Source organism: Gadus chalcogrammus, chromosome 9 (genome assembly GCF_026213295.1).
Source record: "Gadus chalcogrammus isolate NIFS_2021 chromosome 9, NIFS_Gcha_1.0, whole genome shotgun sequence".
NCBI lineage: Eukaryota > Metazoa > Chordata > Actinopteri > Gadiformes > Gadidae > Gadus > Gadus chalcogrammus.
In genome coordinates, this window is record NC_079420.1 from 1,529,956 (window position 1) to 1,557,241 (window position 27,286).

Consider the following 27,286-nt stretch of genomic DNA (forward strand, 5'->3'; position numbering starts at 1 on the left):
GTCCATGGCTTCTCTGTTCTGCAGTACCATTAGTCTCAGGGGCGGCCTTCCCTACAGGCGGGTTAGGCGGCCGCCTAGAGCGCCATCTAGAGGGGGAGCGCAAAATAATGCGCCCGAAAAAATATATATATATATTATTTTTTTTTCCCCTCCTGGCGCATATTTTTGCGCCCCTTCTATATCTCCAACCAATATTTTGACATTAAAAAAAATAAATCTAACATTAGGGTAAAATGAGCCAAAAATCGAAAACGGAAGGGGAACCTACCTCCTTGGTTTCGTCAGAACATGCTAGTACTATAAGGCGTTTGGTTAGAGTGTTTTCAAGAATCGGGAATCAAGAACGAAATCAAGAAAATGAAGAGGCAAAAGCCATCCGGGGCGCAATTTTTTCCTCCGTGGATTTTATTCTTGAATTAATGTTTGTTCATCGTTGCGATCGTTGTTGTGTTTATGTGAAAGAAATTCTTTTTTTTTTGCGGAGGGGGGGGGAGCGCCAGGAGTGAAGCTCGCCTAGAGCGCCAAATGTGCTGGGGCCGCCCCTGATTAGTCTTATAGAAGCTATTGACTCTACAGTAACAGACAGAACACGTGTTTGCTCAAGAGCCGACATGATACCGTAGGTAGGAAAGGTGCTCCTCAACTTTGGTCTAGTCTGGGGGATGTAGACGTGGAGCTGCTTTATCCTAGTTGTCAGTCGCTGTAGGTTGGCACCTCACGCTGACACTGAAGGAGGATGGCACCAACGTAGAGGGGCCAGACGGAATGGCCGCTGGAGAGTTGTTTTCAGGACTTCCCTCCAGGAAAGAGTCGTCAGTGGCAGCTGGTGGTGGCCCATGAAAAATTGGAGTTGGAAATGCAGTTTATAAATGAGTCGGATAGCTTTATCGTATATCAGATGCTTTTATCCATACATTACTTATAGCAAAACAAAGTAGCGAGTATTAAAAAGTTGCAACCCCCTGATTCCTTTTGGGTTACCGTTGGATGTTGATGCAAGGGTAAATAACTGCAAGGAGATGTAGATGGCAGGAGGAAGGTTTATTGAACTTAAGGCGCCACACAATTCTAAATAAGTCCAAATGACATTCTTTATCCTGTTTATCCAGCATTACCTGTATGCACTATAGACCACCAGAGGAAGCATACGTACCACTCTTGTTAAGCGACAACACACCCACGGGGGGGATTTATAAAGGCCTCATGTGTGACACATGACAGATTGAGCCATTTGGTTTCATACATAATATGTATAAGCAGTGTTGCTCAATGACCAGCATGTTTATAGGTGCGTCAGTAAAAAAATATGAATTATGTTGTTGCTGCATGTACCCCATCAAATAGGTTGACAGTTTATTCTCTGGCTGCGGAAGCAGTATATTGTACTGTGTATTTGGATGGTATTGCAATGTGGGCGGTTAGTTGAAGCTAGTTGAAGCTGGCCTATATGCACACCATGCATAGCAAGCATTTGTGGAAGGTTAGGCTACCTGGATGACTCTGTCTGAGCAGAGGGACCGTTTTGAGGTCAATATATGTTATACTGTTTTGTGTTGTTTGTGTTTAATGAATTGGCTAGAGCCCTTTGAGTTTGGTCCCTCAGAAGCTCTCGTTGGCCTGGCCCGGTCGAAATCGCGACTTCTTCATCTCGTTGCGGGCGCACGGGCACGGTGTCCCGGGACCAGTGGATGAGGTCGTTGTTCGGGCTCAGGTAGCCTCGGGGAGGTTGTAGCAGGAAGTGAGGTCGTCGGTGGGCCACTGGCCGGGCGAGCACGGGGCGCAGGTGAACTCGTCGGCCAGGTACTCGTGAGGTTCACAGGCGGTGCAGATCCAGCAGCAGTACTCACCTGGGCTCAGCCACAAAGGAACCAGTCTTACTACCAACGTGTTGGGAGGCACAGAGGAACCAGTCTTACTACCAACGTGTTGGGAGGCACAATAGCTGGCCACAAAGGAACCAGTCTTACTACCAACGTGTTGGGAGGCACAATAGCTGGCCCTTTTCCGAAAGCGACTGACAATAATTGCATTCGATAAACCCATAAAGTGCCAGAATCATGCCAGTACATGCAATTAATAAAATTAGCACACTGCTTTAAGTGTTACAATATAGCACTTAAAGCATAGCAACAGAAAAGTATGTGACCTTGTACAAAACTGTACTTAAACATTATAAGAATCTTAAATTCATCAACAGATAACAAATGGATCGAGGACTAGAGAGATGAATAGATGCATGGATGAACGGATAAATGGATGACCCAATGGATGGATGGTTGAATGGTGAATGGGTGAATGGATGCAGAGGACGGGTGAGTGGACGTAGCGATGCAGTGATGGGTGGATGCAGTGACGGGTGGATGCAGTGACGGGTGGATGCAGTGACGGGTGGATGCAGTGATGGGTGGATGCAGTGATGCAGTGACGGGTGGATGCAGTGATGGGTGGATGCAGTGATGGGTGGATGCAGTGATGGGTGGATGCAGTGATGGGTGGATGCAGTGACGGGTGGATGCAGTGACGGGTGGATGCAGTGATGGGTGGATGCAGTGATGGGTGGATGCAGTGATGCAGTGACGGGTGGATGCAGTGATGCAGTGACGGGTGGATGCAGTGATGGGTGGATGCAGTGATGGGTGGATGCAGTGACGGGTGGATGCAGTGACGGGTGGATGCAGTGATGGGTGGATGCAGTGATGCAGTGACGGGTGGATGCAGTGATGGGTGGATGCAGTGACGGGTGGATGCAGTGACGGGTGGATGCAGTGACGGGTGGATGAAGGAAGCTCTCGGGTGGGGCGACAGCCTCCCCCTCTCACGTTCCTCCAGGGCTCCTCGCTCACCTGCCTGCATCTTCTTCATCTCGTTGCGGGCGCACGGGTCGCTGCACTGGGACGGGGGCACGGCGTCCCGGGGCCAGTGGATGAGGTCGCTGTTCAGGCTCAGGGTCTCCGCCCATTCCCCCACCGGCACGTAACCGTAGCGATCGCCGGAGCGCTGGTAGCTGAAGATGTTGTACCGGCCCAAACCGTCACCCTGGGCGTCGAACTTCACCGCTGTCTCGCTCCCGGGGGGAGAGAAGGGGGCTGCGAGGGGGGGTCAGAGATCAGAAAACACCCAGATCAGAATGAGAATCTGAAACAATAAAGAAGAGAGAAAATATCAAACCAGGAGAGTAGTACCACTACTTCTACTGCATCCACCCAGCATCGATATTGGTTAGTCGGTGAGGGAACCTCCTAGAATATTCCAGGAAACCATGAAACGATTAAAAAGATTTTCAAATGCTTGATGGGTGGGGAGAGAACAATGTGTGTGTGCTTATGTGTGTGTGTGTGTGTGTGTGTGTGTGTGTGTGTGTGTGTGTGTGTGTGTGTGTGTGTGTGTGTGTGTGTGTGTGTGTGTGTGTGTGTGTGTGTGTGTGTGTGTGTGTGTGTGTGTGTGTGTGTGTGTGTGTGTGTGTCTGACCATGTGGGGCTGCTCAGACCAACCATCACCACCCAGAACATTTATACATGTAGCGTGTCAACCCATAATTAATATATTGATCTGAATGTGATGTTTGATGCCATTGTAAAAGATGCATCATGCAGAAGATGAACAAGATGATACCCAGGCTCTCACGCGTCAGGCAGGCTTAATCGGCCACAGGGCTTAACGCTTGGTATCCATATTGATGTCTTGATTGTATCTCTCCCCACACACACCTCAGGCCAAAATGGGACATTCCTATTGCTCAAATATAGCTGACAAAGTTTAGTCCCAAATCTAACATTAGCAAACTCCCTAAGTCATCGAGGCGTGAAGGCAGAGGATTGAATCCCTTAAGAGGGCGATACAGCAACCCACACACTGATAGAATTAGCCTGCAGGTCTCCAGCACCAGAAAGACTGTTTGTTGCTGAAACTGCCAAATTGGTTTGTGTACAAGTTGTTGTCCATCTACCCCCAGGATACGGGAGCACAAGCAACTGTGAAATTGACATGATGCTCGAAACCGTATTTTTTTAAAGACACATAAGCTGTGAAGAACAAGGGAACAAGGCTCACATCAACGCCACTACGAACAGCTGCACCGTCTGGCAGTGATCTGATTACATTTTCTAACACAGACAAAGTGTGTGTCACCGCTGCTAGCCTCACTTGTCAAGCAGCAAGGAGACGTCATTGCTCAGCGCACAGCAGCCTCTCCATAACAGCCAGGGATCAGCTGTTGGAGGGTGCAGATTCAGCTTTGCATGTTGAGTCGGACCCGTTCAGACACAGTCCGAGCGGCTCCAAAACCTTCCAACACAGCGGTACAGAGTCAGAGTCTCCCCAAACGTTTCAGATGGCCAACGGATGGGCCAGTTTGTTCCACGCTTAAGGCAGGGCTGGTTTGATGTCTGCATCTGTTCACGGTTGGCAGAGGAATAAGCACCTCTAACACACTGCAGTTTATTTATAACGCTCCTTTTCACACAAAAAAAGCCAATCCCCTCTCCCCAGCGCCTGTCCCTCTCTCCCTGTCTCTCTGTGTCGCTCTCCCCTCCCAGCCTGCAGAGAATAATAAGCAGAGCACTAGAGGAGCTCCTTATAACACACAATCTCATTAGAGCGGGCAGGGAAACACATATGGCCCGTGGATAAGCTGCGTTCTCATTCGTCGAGGCAACTTCCTAGTGTCGTATCAATTACTCCCGGCGTAATAGGTGTCAATGGCGAGCCGAGTGCCGACACTACATGGCAATTACGGGGATTTGTCTCGGTGCCTTACATGTTGCATGACTTGGCCGGGTGGAAGAACGCGATTCCCCGGACGGCTCACGACAGGACTGTTAACTAGGCCCCTTGTTTTCTTGTTTTTCTCCCTCAGTTTTTTCCGTTGCCTCTGTTTTAAGCCCTCCAAACTACTTAACACTCTGTCACACACCTCAGGGCCTCCTAAGGTAGCCCTTTAGTCAAACTGGCAGAGCCTTTCCGTTCCCGCCCCTCCCGGAGCCTCCCGCCGCTCCCCGGGGCTCCGACCGTTCCTCCTCCTACCTGTGAAGCTCACGTTGAGGATGAACTCCCGGTAGAGTCTGCGGCCGTCCAGGGACTTCATGGCGTCGCAGAGCTGGGTGGTGTTGGAGCACAGGCTCTGCTGCATGCGGTGCAGGGCGTGGGCCATGGCGTACACCGCGTTCACCACAAACATGATCTTGGACTCCGGTTCGAAGCCGCTGCGGTCCATGGACAGGTGGGGGTCGCAGGGCGGGAGGTGTCTCCGCGTCTCGGGGTCGGACCCCACGGACCCCGGCCCTCCCTCCTCCTCCACCTCCTACTCCCAACGAGCACTGGAACCTCTGCTCCCAGAATTCCCGGTACCAGGGATTCCGTCGGTTTACCCCGGGATCCAAACCGAGGAAGTAGCGGTTGAATTCGGGCACCGGATTGGCCGAGAGCTCCAGGGTGATGGCGCCTTCGGCGGTCAGCTCGTTGCCCTTGACGATGCTCTCTTGCGCGCCCCAGCCGTCACTGGCCACCCAGATGAAGGAGGTGTTGAGTCTGGCGGCCGCGGACAGGAGCTCGCGGGCGTCGTCGCTGCGGAGGAACAGAACGGCCACGCGGGCGTTGGGCTTCTGCAGGAGCTGGCGGATCACCGCCTCGTAGGACTTCTTGGCGTTGGAGCGCCCCACCTGCACACGGGAAGAGCAGCGGAGAGTTAGGAGGGAAACCGCTCAGTCTGTTCATCACTGCAGCAACGTCTCCTGGTGAAAGGTTGTTTGAGCTGATGAGCGTTTGAAGGACAGATCCGGCCACTCACCGCTCGTTCATCTCTGGCAGGATAACGTCAGAGCAAAATGACAAGGAGTCCCTTTATTTATCAGTTCTGAACACTTTGGCTGCTGCAAATCCTGAAACACCCTTCAGGATTTCTTAAGTACAATCTTATCTTATCTTAACCTTGTGAATGACCAAACAGGATGATCATTTTGAACAACAGTGTAGGCTGAAGCCATTTAGGTTTTTCTGTGAGGATTTCCTCCCTCAATCTTCACACACACAAAAGAGGAACTAATTCTGTTATAGAAACTGTCACGGTCGAAGTAGGGATCCATACCAATTAAACGATAAGATGAATGAATGTGAAACGTTTGAATATGGACTCCTGGAGATAAGGCTACATTTTTACGCTTTAGTTTTGATAGCACCTCAGCTTGGTGGTACAGAAGACAAACCTTTTCCTGATGGTTAGCTAATTCAGGCTTTTTTTTTACATAGTGGTTCACCTTTAAGCTGCTTATCAGGTTGACATCGCAGTCAAGGTTTGACGCTGTGCAGTGTTTGAGGTCGCCTATTTAGTATTATTAGCATGTTTATTCTAAATTTATTTTCAATTTTATTTAGAGATAATTTATGAACAAAGTAAAGATATAGAAAACCGCCTAAAATTACAAAACAGTAAAAAACAATAGCACCATACCATCATTTCTATTCTATTCTATTTCTATAACGTGCCTCTCTATTCCATGCTACATTGGATCCTGCTCTCTGAACACATCCCAAACCTCCCAGCCTTCCCGCTCACCTTCTCGGAGGTGGCGATGCAGATGTTCCTCATCCGCGCCTCCTGCTCAAAGGCCTCGATGCCCGTCTCGCCGTAGTCGCCCTCCGACGCCACGGTGGACACGTAGGTCCAGTTGAAGGTGCGCAGGATCTCGGCCATGGCCTTGGCCTGGTAGAAGTCTGGGGGCACGGTGCGGGCAAAGTAGTCGTAGCGCGACTTGTCGCTGAGCTTGGCGCTGGTGGAGGCGTAGCTGATCTGGGGGATCTGGAAGAGTATATGCTTATATATATATATATATATATATATATATACACAAGAGAATATCCATGTTGTTACACACACACACACACACACAAAATGATGAATAAAGTCTTTGATTCATAAATAAGTGAGGGATATCTGGGATTTTATTTTTACTTATGTTTGTATGTAAATATGATTTGTAATCACGTATACACATGCACACACATATTTTACACAGATAAACACACACAGATCTGACACACACACATTATGTTGGTGGGAGTGGGTCTTCTCCTGCCAGGAAGCAGGAAGAGAGACTTACTGTAGGAACGGGCAGAATACGAGAGAGGCAGAATACAAGAGAGGCTGAATATGAGAGAGGCTGAATATGAGAGAGGCTGAAAACGAGAGAGGGGGCTGAAGGCGAGAAATAAAAAATGAAAAAGGGAAAATGGTGCAGAGGAGGGGAGCTGTGTGTTTTCATTTCTGCTTCTAATGCAAGTCACACACACACATAGACATACTGTAGTCCTCGCACACGCACACACCCGGGAAGACTCAGAGGCTTACACGACCATCGGTCTGTCTGCCCACCTGGCGGTCTTTCTTCCTGTCTGTCTCCCTATCTGTCAGTTAGTCCGTCTGTCAGCCAGTGCTACCTGTATGGACACGCTCTCGTGGCCCCTTATGACTGCGGCGATGGCCAGGGGGCTGTCGTCCTGCCGGCCACAGGAGCCGTCCGGACAGATGAGCTCTGTGTCCTCCGACCTGGTCAGGGGGGCCCGCACAAACTCCAGACACACACACACACACACACACACACACACACACACACACACACACACACACACACACACACACACACACACACACACACACACACACACACACACACACCATGCTTCATTGCTGCAGTCTTAGTGTGGTGTGTGTGTTTTTTTGTGTGTGTTTTTGTGTTTGCATGCGTGCGTTTGTGCGTGCGTGCGTTTGTGCGTGCGTGCGTGCGTGCGTGCGTGCGTGCGTGCGTGCGTGCGTGCGTGCGTGCGTGCGTGCGTGCGTGTGTCTCATATTATCCTAACGACATGCACATTGACTCTATTTTGCATACTGGAATGAATTCCTGTTCATAGGGATTATAAATACACATCAATTAAGTATCTTTATATGACCCCATCAATGCAGACAGGCAACAGGTAAACAGTAAATATGGGCTCACTTTAAGCCCTCTCCTTTATTCTCTGTAACTCCTCACACCTCTAGCCTGTTGTGTTGAAGCCTCCTCCTTGCATCGTGCTGCACTCTGCTGTATTACGTTCTACTGTAGCGCCCGCAGGATGAACAGAGTGGGGTCTCATCGAGGGTGCCCCCCCCAGCCCCGGTGCCTGCTCACCTGCTCCAGAGCGTAGGTGTCCCTGGAGCAGGTGTCCAGGATGTGCACCCCCAGGGACACGCCCGGCAGCAGCGTGGGGTCGCTGTTGATGCGGTCGATGGCGAACAGCATGGCCTCCAGCCGCTGGATGCCCCGGTCCTCGTTGACCCGGCCGCACTCCTCCAGCCCCGCCCCCTTCTCGTGCACCGGGAACAGGCCCCCCAGCACCAGGTCCCCCTCCATGCGGATCTCCCGGCGGGACGGGGGCGGGGGGGCGGCGGGCTCCCCCCCGCTGAGCAGGACCGCCCGGAGCATCAAGAGCAGCAGCGCAGCGGGAACGCGGGCCGACATGGTGGAGCAGGGCGGCTCCACAACGGGAAGAATCACAATCAGGATTATTCCGGGCGATGTTGATATCCCGACGAGTATTCTTATTCAATGTTTATTTTTTTTATCCTGCATTTCTCTCCAAAGAAAACACTTACTACCTGAGAACTTTGAAATTTCACCTGAAAAAAATACACAAATTGTTCAAATCGCAAAAATTTCAAACCGAATATTTGTAGGTATCCAGCTGTTTTCTATAGAACATTTAATAAATAAAACAATTATTGAAAATGTAGGAGTCAATTGAGTAAAGGGTTACGGCTCATTTCAGCTTCACAGCCAAAGCGAGACCCAGAGATGTGGTTTGCTTTGAGATCTACTAGAATCCCTGCCCTCTCAATAAGCCTGCTTTTCTCCTTTGCACCATTTAATCTTTGCGTACAAGTTTGCTACTATATTTGAATAATATGCATTTGCATAGATGCATGTGTGTGTGCATGCGTGTGTGCGACTTTTGCACATGCAGGCAAGTGTATACTCAAAGCAAAGGTAGTTCCTTTAGAAGGCTAATGGATTTCATTTAGACTGATCATCCTCCAATTATAACAGAAGTCCTGCAGAGATTCACACATAAATGTCTGTATTTGATGGAGAAGCCGAGACAAACAAGCACGCTGGTTGGGAATGATTTAGAGCTGTTCCTTAAAGCAAGACCACACGCTGAGGGCAGGGCTGTGTGTGTGTGTGTGTGTGTGTGTGTGTGTGTGTGTGTGTGTGTGTGTGTGTGTGTGTGTGTGTGTGTGTGTGTGTGTGTGTGTTAATATGTGTGCAGGGTATATGCATAGGATAGATTTTGTGCCCAAAGCACTTTAATATAATATATATATTATATATTTTTCTAATATTTCCCAGGAACCTTTGTGGCCCACTGCCCTGAATGTATGGGTGCAAAAAAACTCAGTATTCCCATAATTCCCATTGAAATAACAAACCCCTCCAGACCAACGTTATCAAACATGGAGGACGTGGCTCCTCTCCTCCTCTACACCACCTATTGCAGCGCTCCGTCTTCTGTCTGCCAACACCAACCCAGCTCATTCCCTCACCCTCCACTATCTCTCTCTCCCTCTCCCCCCCCCCCCCCCCCCCCTCTCTCTCCCCATCCCTCCCCCCACCCCCCTACTCGAGCCCTCTCCCCTTGTTCTTGTCTAGTCCTGTTCTCGCTCGCCCCTCGGTCAGACCCAGCTCTCTCTCTCCCTCTAACAGGCACGGCTGGTGCTGATGACATGTGTCCAGCTGGGAGCGGGCGTGTCGGGTCGATGGGCCACAGCACAGAGAGAGCGAGAGAGAGAGAGAGAGAGAGAGAGAGAGAGGGTGAGAGAAATGATCAAATGATATTCTTCCAGTCTGATCAACCATGGATTGCACACAACCAAATAGACCGATTGTTTTGTCTGCTACAAAATGCTAAAGGCAACATAAATGAATGTTTCCAGACCACATGGCTAACAATAATGTCAAAGATAAAAATTAATAATAATAATGCAATTACGTTGGGAATTTGGACAACCTCAATCGTTTCTGTATAAACTGTATACAGAGTTATCCGAACGTATAACAATAAGCCTAATTTATTTGAGTAAGATACATACAATAGCGTACAACACACAAATCCGAGGCCTCAGATGGGAGTTCGCCCTGCGTCTCTCTATTTGCTTCCCAATGAGAACTCTGACGCATTGGCAAAAGCCAGGACTTCTTATACAGTGGCACAGGTCTCAGAAGTGCTGAGAACAGCTCTGCTCCCCACATGATAAATCCATATGTTGTTTCCCCCTCATCATGTAAGCTCTGTCTCCTATTCCTTGCACTGTCCAGCCGCCCTACCTGTTAGCGTTATCTAACATTAACCTTTGTGTTTGGGGTACACCGCTCACGAGGAAGCAGAGATCTCCTTACGCATTCTTCTACTTGATGAGAAGCCAGGAAACTCTGTCCTTTAAGTAAACATTATTTGATTGTGGTGTATAGCTGATTTCGCAGTTGGACCCTTGACCACCCCAAGAGTTTCAGGTAAAAGGCACATTCAACAAATGGCAGTTAGAGAAACGGAATGTGAAAATAAAATGTTACCATTACAGCATCTTAGGCAGTTTCACACTAATACTTTTGGCATCTCAAGCAGTTGTGCATTTTCTTCAACATAACTGAACATTTTGCTTCATTGTCACTATATATTGTATATATTAAGGGTGTTTTTCCTTGGGTGGGCCATGAAAGATTTTGTGGCTGACAAATAATTTTCTATGGAGAAGAACTGTGCTTATTATGTCATATAACTGAAGCGTTGAGAATTAAGGAAGTCCTTAATCGGACATGAAATGTATGGTTTTGGAACAGGCGGATCCATTCAGCCATGCATCAATCTATCCATCTGTCTGTCTCTCTGGTTGCCTGTCTCTCTAACTGCCTGTGGCAAATATAGTGAGGAGAACTATCGGGAGAAAGAGAGATTGAAAGAGCACCAAACATCCCTTTTTTCCAACATAATTCAGTCCCATTGAGTCCCCAGCGTATGGAGACAGTGGTGGAAATCAAAGGTGAACAGCTTTCGCAACTCCATAACCTCATCTGACCTGGTTCAAATCAATCATTTGCCGTCCGATCTGATGGCCCCTTTGGTTCTCACCGATCTTATCATCTTACCATCAGCAGAGTTAAAACTGTTCTTTACTTTTTTGACAGCGGACGTCTGTTCTGAGTGAAGCAAGTCGTTGTAAATATTGCAAAGCTGAGACAAACACATTAGGTTTGATAATAACCTGTACACTACAAACCACACATTTACAATCATCTCAGCCTACTCTCCCGTTGGTGAGGATCAAAACAATGAACAAAGAGTTTATTTTGTTGATCTTATTTATATGTCAGTTTATATCTAATTTTTGTTCTTCTTTGTCTGTCTTTTTTTTTATCAGATTTTGACATAATGTACTCAGATGAGCTAAAATATATAATTGTACAGCACTCTGCTTTGTGAAACTATCCTGAAACAATAATGGGACACAGCAGAACAGACGCACACAAACCTACCTCAAAGTCGACCCGGACGAGATGTCCCCAACTCAAGTTCTTGAATGTTATAAAACCTTAAACAATAACGAAGTGGTTTAGGAAAGAACACTCAGGACCCCTGAGAGAAATGTCAATAAATGTTTAGTAGGGCGGGCTCAAGTGACGTCACCTGATGGGCCCCTCCCCTTCTTCATATCTTCCAGTCAGACGGATGAGCTAGGACTTGTCCACTGACAGACACAGACTCACGGAACCACACACACACTGATGCATACTGACACAAGGAGAAATAACAGCTAATATAATAAATGTGATGCCCGTACAGTGATTACAGTAGTTATTACCTATTATAACTATAATTATAGTTATTATTATCATTATCAAAAATTGTATCATCCAAGTCTCCAGATATCAAAGGGTGTGGGAGTGTTTGCATGATCCATACAAATCGTACACACACACACACACACACACACACACACACACACACACACACACACACACACACACACACACACACCCTCTCATCCTGCCTTGCTCCTCTCTCTCTCTCTCTGTCATTCCCTACGTCTCTCTCTCTCTCTCTCCCTCAGTCATCTTCCCATTATCTTTTTCCTTGTCATTACTCTCCTATCCTTCCCTCCTTCTCGCCCTCTCTTTTTCTGTATGTCTCTCTTCCTTGCTATCTCCTTTTCTTTTTTCACATGTCTCCTCTCTCTCTCTCTCTCTCTCTCTCTCTCTCTCTCTCTCTCTCTCTCTCTCTCTCTCTCTCTCTCTCTCTCTCTCTATAATCTTCTCTCCGCCTCTTTCTCTCAGAATCTCTCATGAATACACATACCCCCACATAGTGGTGGAGGTATGGGAGGGGGGAGAGGAGTTTGTTGGTGTTAATTACTATAATCCATGTCAAAGGTTAGAGAATGATAAACTAGTTAGGATTAAAGGTATAGAAAGACACAGGATAATATGGTGTGTGCCGACTTCAATGCTCATAACACAATGTGGGGAGGGAATCACACAGACACGAATGGGAAAGTGATTGAAGAGTTAATGGAGGACAATAATCTTGTTTGTTTGAATGATGGGAGGGGGACAAGGATGGATATAAGAACAAGTAATGAGTCAGTGTTGGATCTGACGTTGGTGTCAGTAAGTTTGGCAGGGATCAGTAACTGGGAGGTTTTGACAGGTAAATCTTTAGGTAGTGACCACTATGTGTTACTTTGTTCAGTAGGAGGAAGAGGAGAAGTGAATGTTGGAAATGGAATTCAGAAATGGGTGTATAGTAAAGCAGAATGGGGTATATTTAAGTTGGTCAGTGAAGAAGTTATGGTTTCAGTTGTTACTAGTGGAGATATAGATACAGTAAATAACAGTGTTACATCAGCAATTATTGCGGCAGCAAGTAAATCCATTCCAAGAAGTAAAAATAGAAGGGATAGGAAGTTAGTTCCTTGGTGGACAGAGGAGTGTTCCAAGGCAGTTAAAGCCCGAAACAAAGCATTTAAGAAAGTCAAAAGAGAGCATAATACACAGTCTGGTGGAGTATCAGAGGGCACAGGCACTGGTAAAGAGTTACAAAGAGAACACAGAGGGTAAGCTGGAGACAGTTTAGTGGTAAGATAGGAAGAACAACACCGGTAGGAGAAGTGTGGGGAATGATGAGGAAGATGGGAGGAGACAGAAGAGAGTGGGAGTACCCAGTGATTACATTAGAAGAGCAAACTGCTATATGTGATGAAGATAAGGCTGATTTGATGGCCAAATCTTTTGCTAAGGTGCATAATCATCTGACCACATCACCCCTGTCCTCATTCAACTTCACTGGCTCCCAGTACACTACCGTATCCAATACAAAACCCTACTCCTCACCTACAAAGCTCTCCACAACCTAGCCCCCAGTTATCTCTGTGACCTCCTCCGAGAATGCACTCCCTCCCGCTCCCTCCGCTCAACCTCTGCTGGACTACTATGTATCCCCACATCACGACTCACTACAATGGGTGCCCGGTCATTCAGCTGTTCAGCACCCAGGCTCTGGAACTCCCTCCCCCCACACATAAAACAGTGAGACACCATTACAACCTTCAAGTCACAACTCAAAACTCACCTGTTCAAACTCGCACACAACGTCTAACTGATCACTGTTTTGATTGTTTTTTGTTTTGTTTTGTCTTGTTTTTGTTTTATTTATTTATTATTGCTTATGTTTATTTATTTTTACACAATATCTTGTTTTTTAAAAAATGTATGATGACTATATGCTCTGTAAGGTGACCTTGGGTGTCTTGAAAGGCGCCTCTAAATTAAATGTATTATTTATTATTATAGTGTTGATCAGTTGACAGTGGAAGGGAGAAGGAGAAAAGAGGTTACTTTGAGTAATTATCCTGATGTGCTCGTTAGGAGAGTAGATACCAGGGAGAAAATAGATGATGGAGGTACAATGGCAGAGCTTGTGAGAGCAATTAAAAAAGCGAAGCCCTCAGCTCCAGGGGGAGATCAGGTGAGCTATGTAATGTTAAAACATCTAGGAGAAAGAGGAATGGAAAAATTGTTAGAACTATATAATAAGAGTATGGGTGGAGGGAAAGTTACCAAGTGTATGGAAGGAAGCGGTGGTGTTGGAAAGAGTTGGCTCATTTAAATATTTGGGAGTTATTTTTGATTCTAGGGTAACGTAGGACCATATTAGGAAGATTGAGGATAAATGCAAAAAGGTAATAAATGTGATGAGATGTTTGACTGGTAGGGATTAGGGAGCGAGCTGTTCAGCTTTAAAGACTATATATGTAGCTATGATTAGATCTGTGTTTGATGCTGGGTGTATAGTGTATGGGTCAGCCGCAGTGTCTCTCTTGAGAAAGCTGGACGTGATTCAGGCTAAGGCATTAAGGGTATGCAGTGGGGCTTTAAACCATCACCAGTGGACGTGATTCAGGCTAAGGCATTAAGGGTATGCAGTGGGGCTTTAAACCATCACCAGTGGACGTGATTCAGGCCAAGGCATTAAGGGTATGCAGTGGGGCTTTTAAACCATCACCAGTGGACGTGATTCAGGCTAAGGCATTAAGGGTATGCAGTGGGGCTTTAAACCATCACCAGTGGACGTGATTCAGGCCAAGGCATTAAGGGTATGCAGTGGGGCTTTTAAACCATCACCAGTGGACGTGATTCAGGCCAAGGCATTAAGGGTATGCAGTGGGGCTTTAAACCATCACCAGTGGACGTGATCCAGGCTAAGGCATTAAGGGTATGCAGCGGGGCTTTAAACCATCACCAGTGCCTGCTCTGCAGGTAGAAATGGGGAAAAAGCCCCTGGAGTTGAGAAGGAAACATTTGATGGGGAACTATTGGGCTAATCTGCGAGGGCACAGTGAGTCTCACCCCACAAAAGGAGTGTTGAAAGAGTGCTGGGTTTATGGGAAGTGTGAGAGGAATCCTTTTGGTCGGGTGGGGAATGGTATAGCGAAAGAGTTTGGTGTGGGTGAATTGAAGCTTAGTCCAGCAGTGGTATATCCAATAATGCCGCCATGGAGGATGGTGTGGCCAGAGGTGGACTGGTGTGTGTTGGATATAAAGAAGAGAGAGAGAGAACAGATAGACCTGGCTAGTGTTTTTAATATTCATCTTCTTATAGAGTACAGTGAGTATGTTCATGTTTTTACAGATGGTGCCAAACAACCTGAGACAGGAGCGACAGGGTTTGGAGTAGTTGTTCCATCAAAAAGAATAGAGTTTAATAGAAGAACATCAGATAATTTAAGCGTTTATACAGTGGAGATGTTGGGGGTGCTGGTCGCTTTAAAATGGGTGGAATCAAGTACAGTGGAAAAAATTGTGATCTGTACAGATTCAGCATCAGTTTTGGCAAGTATGAGGTCTTTTTATTCAAGTAGTCGCCAAGGTTTGTTATTTGAAGTTCTACAGTCAATTACGAGAATCGTTCAGCAGGGGAGGCAAATACATTTTTTATGGGTTCCAGCTCATGTAGGGGTGAAGGGAAATGAGAAAGCCGATAAGATGGCGAAGAAGGCATTGGAGAAGGAAAAAGTAGAAATGAATATCAGTTTAAGTAAGGCAGAAGTTAAAAGCCTGATATGGGGAAAAGTTAACAAGATGTGGCAAGAAAAATGGGACAGTGAGGAGAAAGGGAGATATTTATATAATATTAAAAAAAGTGTTAATGTTAAAATAAGGTATAGTGGTCAGAGGAAGGATGAACAAATTTTGATTAGGTTAAGGTTGGGGCACAGTGCACTAAATAAAACAATGAATTTGATAGGAAAACACCCCACTGGATTATGTGAGGGGTCCCAGGTAGAGGAGACAGTGGAACATGTTTTAATGAACTGTAGTGGTAGAGGGAAAGTATGAAAAATCAATTGAGAGAATTGGGTATAGAGGAGTATACTTTGGAAAATATTTTAAGTTTAATGAAGAGGAATTGTATAAAAGTATTGTTTGGCTTTTTGAGAGAAACAGGGTTATATGATAGGATATAGAGTAGAAAGAAGGTGTGAATGAGTGAGTGTTTGGATATTTTTGTTTTTGATTTATTAACTGGATCAGAAGAGGGCGGTAATGCACCAAGTTGTGGATGCCAACCGCCGAAAAACCCCAAGAAGAAGAAGAAGACCACTTGGCTCTAAGCCACGGTTGATACTGGTTGTATCGTGTTTGGGCGCTACGCCATTGATGTGGACACTACCTGTCACATTTGTAGGCTTTCATGCCATTGTTTGTAGGCTCTTTAGCCTTCATTATGTTGTCTTGCTGGTCTTGCCCGGCAAGTTAGATTTCCCTGGCGATAGTCATTTGCTTGTGTGGTACTAGTTTGTATTATCAAGCTGAGTGGGTTATTGTTTAGTGCTTGTTTGTCTTACTGTTGTTCCTGCTTTGTTCTCCCTTTCCCTTTTCCCTTTCCAGTCAATAAATTATTATTCACTTTAGAAAACGTGTTTGCTTTGGATCCTTTCTACTACCGGGACCTGTGCTTTGGCACCTGCTGTACGGGCTGAGGTCACGCCAGCCCTATTCAGTGTAGGCTGTGTACATTTATAGTTTAGTTAAATACATTTGTATGTCACAGAATCTACACACATCAGGGTAAATAATGTATGCAACTACACATTTTAAAAGACCACAACCATACATGTTGAAGATCACAGTCAGACCTGTGGATGGAGATGCTTCAAAGCTTTTGGGTTGTTGCCTCACCTGTGGGGGGAACCTAAATAGCTAGCTTTATTTTACAACAGTTGTTATCTTATCAGCATTCATAAATTAAACACAATTACACACGTTATTTTTCACAGATTTCTTTTTCAGATTGTTCAACGGAACAACAAAAGTAAACAAGGAAATAAATGTAATATTTGAAGGAACATGGATGTAGTAACTGTCTGCCAATGACAAGTGCCTATAACCACAGACTGCAATATTACATACTGTCCTTTTGAAATTAACAATGATGGAAAATGTCAATGATGGAACTGTGCCAATACGCAATTTTGTTGTACTGTTCCAAGCTCAACAGTACTACAAGTACTGTTACAAGCTTAACTTTGCTTCAAGAGAAGAACATATCTTCTTACTTCCACAAACAAGAAGAGCCATGGTGTGCGGCGCTGATGGCTGCACACCATACTTTTAAAACTTACGATTTTACAATGGTAGACCGCCCATTCCCTGAGACTCCGACTACTTGAGACAGACTTCGCACCTTAGTCCCTTCGCACAAACTATCTTGGGCTTCTAAACTATTAGAAGATGTGGCAATGTGTTTTATTGTTTATTGTAGCCTACTTTATTGCTTGGCTTGGACATGGTTGTTGTTGTCATTTGGACAACTCTATCCACACTTTCAAATCTTTAAAGTGAAGACACAAAAAATGCAACAGACCAAGTATCACAAAGATTACTAAAATGTTATTATCATTTTAATGACAGATTATCATAAAATAATCATTTGTCATGAAGATTATTCCATACATGTGAAAATAATATATATGATTTTATAATATATTGACAAAGTGACAAATGTATGGGTTGTGTATGTCTCATATGCACATTCCTTTGACGTGCATATGACGTCAAAGGAAATAAAACATGAGACATACACAACCCAAAACCAAAGACAGCAAAAACCACTGAGTAGTTTTAAGCTCTGAGGATATTTAAATATGACTTGAATTGGCCCCATGAACGTGTGGCACAGATAACTCCATGTGTAGAATGTGTTTAGTCGATACAATTCATTTCGTAGAGAATTAGTTGAATAAAAGATTGAGAGCAGAGTCATCCTTTAGTTAGGCAAGGCAATGTTTACTTTTAAACCACTAATCAAACATGAGGCCCTTCATAATGGTTTGCAAAGATATAATTCACATGCACACATTTTTTAAGGACAATCATTAAAAGATCATTTGAAGACATTTTTAAAGTGATAAATATGTTTTTGGAGACAATACAGATCTCACATCTATCCAGGACCCCTGAATGAAAAGGTAATTAATAGACAAGTGTTTTGATAAAAATAAGTCAAATGTGCTTTTAAGCATTTGGTTAAGTAGTATTATTTCCATAACCTGTGGCCTCCTGGAATACCCCCCAATGGGCTCCCAGTGATCTGATCCCATTGCTATCGAACCGCCCACTCAACAGCCGAAGCTCCGCCTCTGCATGCTCGGGGTAAAAGTTAAAGGAGGTCTGCCCAAACAGAAAACAATAGGAAGCAATTCAGACATAAATAAAATATCAATAAGTCAATACAAAACAGATAAGAATGAACGGAGAAATAAATAAATGAATGAGAACCTCAAATGGCACGCCTGTGATGAGAGAGCGCCCTCTACTGGTCACAAAAATCAACTGGTAGATGTAGTTGGCTGAGCGGTATTTTCCAGACACCTGTAATATTAACATTGCTAGCCTTGACATTGTTATAATAGTAACAGTATTGCAAAGTACAGTGATGAGGCCTATATGAAAAATGTACCATGGCAGGACAATGATTGACAAGAACATAGTAGAGACGCATTTTAACCTGAGTAATGGTCTCTCCTTCAAATAGGTCCAATCTCAGTGGGGCGTGGACCACGCGACCAACAGCACGGTCCCACCTGGTGCCGTAACGCAACTGGAAACTAGAAGTACAACATGGGGAAACTGTTAAAACTTTAACAGCATAAATCAACCACTTAAAGTAATACCCACACACAAACAAACACTTTTGTTGTAAAATAATAATAACAATAATCATTCACGTTTTAACTAAAAAAATCATATTAATCACAATAAATAGGGGAGGGGGCTTCCTAAAATAAAGTAAACAATCTTGCTCAAGCTAAGAGAAAAAATTCTTGACCAGGGGGAGCAGAGACTCAAACTAACTCTGATTTGCCAGACAAGTTGCTCTCTGTGGTCATCTAGCGTAGATGTAGTCAGACTGAGAGGTACAGTATGTCTTACCCAGTAATGTGATTACCAGGCTGCTCCCAGACTTTCACGCCTGTGATGCTTCCTTCTCCTGAGGTCACAAAGGGAGTTCCTCCACCTGATCCAAGGGCTGGTGAGTATGAGTAGTACTCATTGGCTGAGGATAATGAGAGAAGGACAATATATAGCTTAGCATAGCTTTAGTATAATATATGTGACATAAGTATTTGCACCGGCAGGTCAATGTTATTCTAATTTCAAAGAAAGAGTGTAGCCAAACAGGAAAAAAAAATGAACAACTAATAAAAAAGCACAAATAATTGCAGTTCTTCCTTCCATCTGGAATTTGTATCTGAGAATCTCATCAGCTGATTCATGACCAATGGCAAGACTATCCAGTCCAACCAGTCATAGGTATGGACCAGGGTACTGGCTAATAGCCAGCTCAAAGGGAAAGCTTTCAAAAGAGACGTGGCCGACACACAGTGAAGTAGGAGAGTGTTCACGTATAAGAGCAAAGTGGTCTGTAACAGAGTTAGTAATAACAATAATAACAAATAAAAAGATAATAATAAATATAGCTGCAAGCAGCAATGTGGGTGTCAAGCATAAGGGGACTCGGTAAACTAATTCTGCCGGATGGACGTAATCGGCCAGGGGGCTACATGACGACCGTCTCGGAAATCGGCAATACCGACAGCCGGTGGGATGAGCATTATTTTACCAAATGGGAAAAGGACCCCACCTAGAGGTAAGGGCGCAATACAGTCTGCCTGACAGAACAAATGTCACAAATACATAGGGGTATTCGGAACAATATCCCTAAAAGAGACACAATGTAAACAAGCATCCGTTCTGGAGGTGGTTCATGAAGCATCTAATCCAGTGGGAATTGCATATTGTAGGTGGGCGGAAGATTGGATATAATTTGTGGCCTGTGGAAATTTAAAACTGATTTTGACAACTTTCAACATGGTGGCCAAGTTCTGATGTTGCCATGAGAAATAATTTATAGGCGATATGGGGAGGTCTGACAGTATCATCAGACATTGAAAATAAGTTTGAAATGTACTCATGTGAAGAAAGAGGAGTTAAAACACGTCTTCATTAATTATAGCGCCCCCTAGAGGTCAATGGTCACCAAATTCATTGAGTGTCCCCATGATGATGTTATGGGTCTATGTATCAAGTTTGGTTATGATATGTCAAAGGACTACTGAGATATTGGCGTGATTCCAGTTTGGCGGCTTCGCGGTCGAATATCATTGGCTGTCGCGGGTATTTCTGCAAGAAATAATATATACTAGCTATATGGGGAGGTCTGATAGTATCACCAGACATTGAAAATAAGTTTTAAATATACTCATGTGAAGAGAGAGGAGTCAAAACACATCGCCATTAATAAAAGCGCCCCTAGAGGTCAAAGGTCACCAACTTCATTCAGTGTCACCATGATGGGGTCATGGGTCTATGTACCAAGGTTGGTTATGATATGTCAAAGGGCAGCTGAGATATGGGCTTACTTCCTGTTTGGCGACTTGGCGGTCAAATTTGATTGGCTGTAGCGGGCAAACGGTTTTGAATTTGAAAAGTCTATCAGATGTTTTGTATCAAGCATGGCCGGAAGATCATGTGTGCCAAGTTTCATTTCAGTTTTTGTTCTGCTTTTTTGTTGACTCTTACTGCTTATTTTGAAGGTTTTTGACATAAACCAAGATGACGGAAAATCAATCATGGCGCAAAATGACGTTATATGGTGCGTTATATGGTGCGTTGAACTCGGCTTGGTTCAAGGAATCTAATGATACCTGGTTTGTGAATATTGGATGAATGGGTCAAAAGTTATAAACATGAATGCATGTGAATTAATTGGACATGCTCAATCCTTGAGGGGTTTAGATACAGATATAAATAGTAAAATAAAAGATAAAACATGGTGATTGTCTGCCCATCACTACATCACTAAACTCAGACTTGTTCCTGTCTTTTAGTCAATCTAACTTTGAATGTTGATCTCACAATAAGCAGTAAGAGTCAACAAAAAAGCAGAACAAAAACTGAAATGAGTACATAAGAAACATATTTAGGTTTGAATAAAATAACCTTTTCATTTGCTCACTGGCTTTGAGTCAATCTTACTTTGAATAATTGATCAACACACTGCTTTGTCTTCTGTCTTAGATCGAAGAAACCTTTAGATACATCACCAAGCTCAGGGTGGTTTCCTGTTTTGAATAAACTTACCTTGAATGTCGATCTTGTAGACATCAGACTTTTCCGTGCCAATTTCAATTTCAAAAAGTAAACAAATGATAAAATGTACTCTTCATTGAAAAGGTAGTACATTGACTCACATAAGATACTGAGTTGGTATCTTGTAGACGTCACAGTTTTGTTCCCAGATGGTATGTAGTAGGCCGCAGTGCAGGAGACATTGTTTCCATGGTGGAGGTGGGAGGCGTTGAAGGTCAGAGTGGAGGTCACGGCATCGTCCTGCTGGAGCTGGGTGCTGAGCCCCAGGGCGGGGGTCCACGTCACAGTGGGGGGGTGGGTGTCACAGTAGGACGGGGCAGAGCACCCCAGCTCCACAGGAGTCCCCTCCTCCACCACCGGCTCCTTGGGGGTGGTCAAACGAGGTGCATCAGGGAGCCCTGGGAACCAAACCAATTTGGAGCGGTTACTATGGAGACCCAAGCATAATTTGAACCACAGTGAGACCAATAGGACTTGTGAGAGATGTTTGTTTCAGACGGACACACATTGCACTTACCCTTGATCCTGATGGTCACTGGGTTTTTAGCAAAATTATATTTTAATGGATTTCCACAGTCAATTCTAAAATAATATTGAACATTGTCTTCAAGTACGTTATTGAATGTTGTAGTACAGTTGTACGCTGTTAGATTTCCCCTGAATGTTGTAGCACTGATAGTTATTTGATCTTTTTTCCATGTTGGTATACATCCAGGATGTAGATTGACTTTATACTGGTCCGGCACGGTGAAGGAACAAGGAACGGTAGCACAGGATCCAATGAGTGTCGTAAGACTTGCTGGCACTAGGGCCTCAAATTCTGCAGCGTTGCACCCAGCACCTTTAAAACAAGAGGTTGAAAAATTCAAAGGCTCAATCGATGCACAAACTGACAAAATATTTAAATGCAACATTGCATTTCCTAACAAAACAAGATAATATATCCTACGATTATAATTAATTAGTAATATTAGTTGCTAAGTTATCAGTTATTATTATAATAATCATTATTATTATTATTATTATTATTATTATCATTTATTGTGTTTGATTTGGATGGTACATTTCAAAATTCGAAGTTTAAAATCTAAAGGTTAAATAATCAATGAGTATTTAAAAAGCATTAGCAGAGGACTACAGAGGGTACTACAGGTATTAAGAGAGTACAATAGGTATTAAAAGAGTACTACAGTGGGCACTACAGGTAGTAAGAGAGTACAATAGGTATTAACAGAGGACCACAGAGAGTACCACAGGTATTATGAGAGTAATATATGCATTAACAGAGCAAGTATTATTAGAGTAAAAATAGAGCATCAAAGGTATTAGAGAGTGTACTACAGAGAGAACCTCAGTGCTACAGGTATTAATATAGTAGCTATCAAAGGTAACATCATAGAGGGTTGAGATGTTTACCTTGCAGGAGACTACAGAGCAGAAATAGTCTCCAGGATCCAGTCATGTTCTCATCCAGAACTTCATCAGGAGAAATACAAAAATCACATTAACTTCAGTGCTACACTTAATATCGTAATATACTTTGGGTATTCAGTGTACAACACTAATTATAGTAAGACATTGTAAACTGCTAAAGAAATATCTATTTCAAAATACCAGTAAATCTTCCACTCTTTCCATGACTGATTAAAATAATTTCCAATCATATAATACCAATATTCAAAGTAGAACAATGATAAATATAGCTGCGAGCAGCAATGTGGGTGTCAAGCATAATGGGACTCTGTAAACTAATTCTGCCGGACGGACGTAATCGGCCAGGGGGCTACATGACGACCGTCATGTAGAAAATGACCCCACCTAGAGGTAAGGGCGCAATACAGTCTGCCTGACAGAACAAATGTCACAAACACATAGGGGTATTCGGAACAATATCCCTAAAAGAGACACAATGTAAACAAGCATCCGTTCTGGAGGTGGATCGTGAAGCATCTAATCCAGTGGGAATTGCAGCTTATATTGTAGGTGGGCGGAATGGTGAATATAGTCATTGTTGCATTATGCATTAAGTACCGCTTGTTGCCACACGAGTGCAGTGTCTACCCATTAATGAGCGCCGTCAAGTTTGATTGGATGTCACGGCCAAACGGTTTTGAATTTGAGAAAGCAGTTTGATACATTTGTTCAGCTTGGTCTGAAGATCATATATGCCAAGTTCCATGAAGATTGGATATAATTTGTGGCCTGTGGAAATTTACAACTGATTTAGACAACTTTCAACATGGTGGCCAAGTTCTGATGTTGCCATGAGATATAATTTATAAGCTATATGGGGTGGTCTGACAGTATCATCAGACATTGAAAATAAGTTTGAAATGTACTCAATGGTCACCAAATTCATTGAGTGTCCCCATAATGATGTTATGGGTCTATGTATCAAGTTTGGTTATGATATGTCAAAGGGCTGCTGAGATATTGGCGTGTTTCCGGTTTGGCGGATTCGCGGTCGAATATCATTGGCTGTCGCAGATATTTCTGCAAGAAATAATATACTAGCTATACGGAGAGGTCTGATAATATCACCAGACATTGAAAATGAGTTTAAATATGCTCATGTGAAGAGAGAGGAGTCAAAACACATCGACATTAATAACAGCGCCCCCTAGAGGTCAAAGGTCACCAAATTCATTCAGTGTCACCGTGATGCGGTCTTGGGTCTTTTTACCAAGGTTGGTTATGATATGTCAAAGGGCTGCTGAGAAATCGGCTCACTTCCTGTTTGAAGGGCTTCGCCGCCAAATTTGATTGGCTTTAGCGGGCAAACGGTTTTGAATTTGAAAAGTGTATCAGATGTTTTGCATCAAGCACGGCCGGAAGATCATGTGTGCCAAGTTTCGAGATGATTGGACAAGATTTGTGATAGTAGTACCATTTTGAAGGTTTTTGACATAAACCAAGATGGCGGAAATATCCGTCATGGCGCAATGACGTCATATGGTGCGTTGAACTGGGCTAGGTTCAAGGAATCCAATGATACCTGATTTGTGAATATTGGATGAATGGGTCGAAAGTTATAAACATGAATGCATGTCCAACTTTGACCTGTTGGTGGCGCTAGAGCTGTTGGGCTAGCAACCTGACATTGGCTTAATGGGCTAATGGGGCTGTCCTGAACCAGTGTGCCAAATTTCACAACTTTTCCCCAAGCGGTTCTATGGGCTGCCATAGACTCCCATGGCAGCGTAATAATAATAATAGGAATTCATACAAAAACAATAGGTTGTCTCGCAACATAGTTGCTTGACACCCAATAAGAATTCATACAAAAACAATAGGTTGTCTCGCAACATAGTTGCTTGACACCCAATAAGAATTTGTACGAAAACAATAGGTTGTCTCGCAACATAGTTGCTTGACACCCAATTATTACAGTTCCTACACCTTGAAACTCTGACCCATGAAAAAATGGCTAAAGGAAGACTATAAAGGTACGAACACACCAAACGCGTACGACTACGACGCGTATAAAATCTGCAATTTTTCCATAGGGAACCATTGGTTTACGCGCTTATGAGCTGCGTACACGCGTTACATGCACTAAAGCAACATTTTACCCGCGTTAGCGGCGTATGAGCTGCGTACGCGAGGAGTTCAAAAAATTGAACTTTTTACGCTCATACGCATGACGATTAGCCGCGTTGCCCAATCAGCGTTGAGCTTTACCCGACGTCACTGGCAGAGAGTAGTGAGCTTGGACAGAAGCATACGGCCGACATCTTTCTTTATTCTGTGTGGAAATAGTAACATAGTTACGCCATTAAATGCTTTTATGGAAACATTTCTAGCGAGAAATGTGCATTTTACTTTCATAATGTTCGCTCGGTGAATGTGAAGGATGTTTGGTTTGATAGTTATGACGAAGAGGGAACGCTCCGTGCACTTGCATGGACAGAGTCTCTGGTTACTAAGCAACCTCAACGTCTTGGCGGACTATGTATCTGCTGATCAACACTACGAATGCTGGAAACACACCAGACACACCATGTGAAGTTATTTAACCCGATTATTGTTATTTATATCAGAGATTATTTAATCTAACCCGATCTAAACTCTATCACCCAAACACGGCGGCGTTTGGGTTTCCTACCTCGGACCCCAGCGCAGCCACGGCCGACAACTTTCTTTATTCTGGGTGGAAATAGTAACATAGTTACGCCATTAAATGCGTTTATGGAAACATTTTTAGCGAGAAATGTGCATTTTTACTTTCGTAATGTTCGCTCGGTGAATGTGAAGGATGTTTGGTTTGATAGTTATGACGAAGAGGGACCGCTCCGTTCACTTGCATGGACATGGACTCATCTAGGCGCGTAGAAGCGTAGGCGCGTAGCTGCGTAGGACCATTTTTGACACAAAATGGTCAAGGAACATTTTAGCTGCGTTACGCGCGTAAATCTTTACGCGGGTACGCGTTTGGTGTGTTCGTACCTTAAGACATCCAGTCAAAATTAAGTAGCATTGAGTACCGACTAGCTTTCCTCCAGAGAAAGCTTTCACAAAACCGATAAATATATTGGTAAAGTGTACTGAAACAGCAGGAATGATCGATTACTTACGTTTTGCAAGGCAGGCAACCCAAGCCGCCGCAAACAACAGGACAGAGTGCATCCTAGATCCTGAAGAACAGTGAGCCGTTAAACTGAAACGTTGTCATTAGTATCAACGTCAGGGCAAATAAAGTATGCAACTACAAATTGTAAAAGATCCCAACCTATACCTGTTGAAGATCACAGCCGTACCTGTGAGCTGCTTCGAAGCCTTTGGTTACCGCATAACATGTGGGTCGAACTTAACTATACGTTCCAAGCAATGCTGTTATGATTTCAGCATTCTTTGATGACATAATATAAAATGCACCAGCTTTTCGTCTACAAAAGTAGCAGCATACTTCTCAATCAGCACCTCCTCTCTCTTCCAGAGTTGTGCTGGGTGGTTTTGTTGGCCATCCGTTACTGCAGTAGCCCCAGTACCCACATAAACTCGCGAACAAACTTGTGTTTCTCACAACTTTATTACGACCTTGCACTATGAATTGGAAAACTGAGTGGTAAGCTAGGTCCCCTGGAGTGGGTTGTGCGGTTAAGTATATTAACAACACAGACACAAACCAAATCCCACCAATAATCACTTTTATAAGAATAAGTGTAATATAACGTTTAAATTATGAATTCAAGTGTATTCAATAAATGATAAATGGAGATTTTTGTGGTTGGATTTAGTTATTATTGAAATAAAGTCATTGCTAAATAATAACCAGCACTTATTGTATCTTGAGTTCATTGATACAGTAATTAATATAAATTAATAAAGGGTGCATATTTTAAATGTGGCATCATTTTATTAGTTTATTATAATGGGGAATGAGCATTTGTGAAGGGTCAACTGGAATTGTAGTAAAAACCAGGTGACCGCGGTTGAACCGGCGGTTTCGTGATCGGATGCGCTAGATCGGAACATGCACTCACACTAGGCCATCTGGCCGTGGCCGTTTTAGCACCTAACCGTGCTCAAATCTGCCAGTGTGAGTGTGGCCAGTCTGGCCAGGCCGGGCCAATTTGGCCACTTGGGAGAGGTGTGCTGCTACGGTACAGATGCTAATGAGCCGACACGTGCACACGCACGGCTACGCAACCTGAGCTGGATGACGTATAGTCAATGCGACGACCACGGACATAATAAAGGCGACGAGCCTTCTTTCCCATTAAACGGTAAACATCGCGTCAAGCGGTTCAACTGTTGGTGTGTTCTCTGTGTTGTTATCCATTGTTGTTAAAACTCTGACTGGCGGCAGACTTTATTATGGTCCATGCAGCGGACGCTTGGTGATGACGTGTTACGACGTGGCCATTTGAGCACGGTTAGGTGTGAAAACAGCCACACGGCCACGACCAGATGGCCTAGTGTGAGTGCACCCTGACGTCCACACTTGACACTCTAATGCGAGCTCTGTGGCCGGACTGCTGTTCTGAATACACCTGCTGCAAAAGATTCTCCCTAAAATAAGACTGCTGAAGTGGCCCTGGGTGGGAGAG

General features: G+C 44.2%; 2 protein-coding genes and 1 long non-coding RNA gene across 3 annotated transcripts; all 3 read right to left on the reverse strand.

Annotated features, from left to right (window-relative positions):
• Positions 1-996: 996 nt before the first annotated feature.
• grm3 (glutamate receptor, metabotropic 3) lies at positions 997-11,681 on the reverse strand. The gene is given in 8 exon segments (XM_056599096.1): positions 997-1,847; positions 2,844-3,086; positions 5,023-5,269; positions 5,271-5,657; positions 6,551-6,793; positions 7,432-7,563; positions 8,163-8,507; positions 11,562-11,681. Coding segments are annotated over 7 exon segments (1,722 nt in total). The 5' UTR covers positions 8,493-8,507; positions 11,562-11,681; the 3' UTR covers positions 997-1,707.
• A 5,878-nt stretch (positions 11,682-17,559) lies between these two features.
• On the reverse strand, positions 17,560-21,722 carry LOC130388549 (uncharacterized; the record flags this gene model as incomplete). Its single annotated transcript, XM_056597882.1, has 5 exons — positions 17,560-18,254; positions 18,363-18,455; positions 18,592-18,691; positions 19,017-19,140; positions 21,338-21,722. Coding segments are annotated over 5 exons (846 nt in total), but the record flags the coding sequence as incomplete, so codon positions are not given.
• A 36-nt stretch (positions 21,723-21,758) lies between these two features.
• On the reverse strand, positions 21,759-26,311 carry LOC130388550 (uncharacterized). The gene is made up of 3 exons (XR_008896438.1): positions 25,811-26,311; positions 22,653-22,712; positions 21,759-22,077 (listed from the first exon to the last, which is right to left on the reverse strand). It is a non-coding gene; the product is annotated as an uncharacterized LOC130388550 (long non-coding RNA).
• Positions 26,312-27,286: the final 975 nt, after the last annotated feature.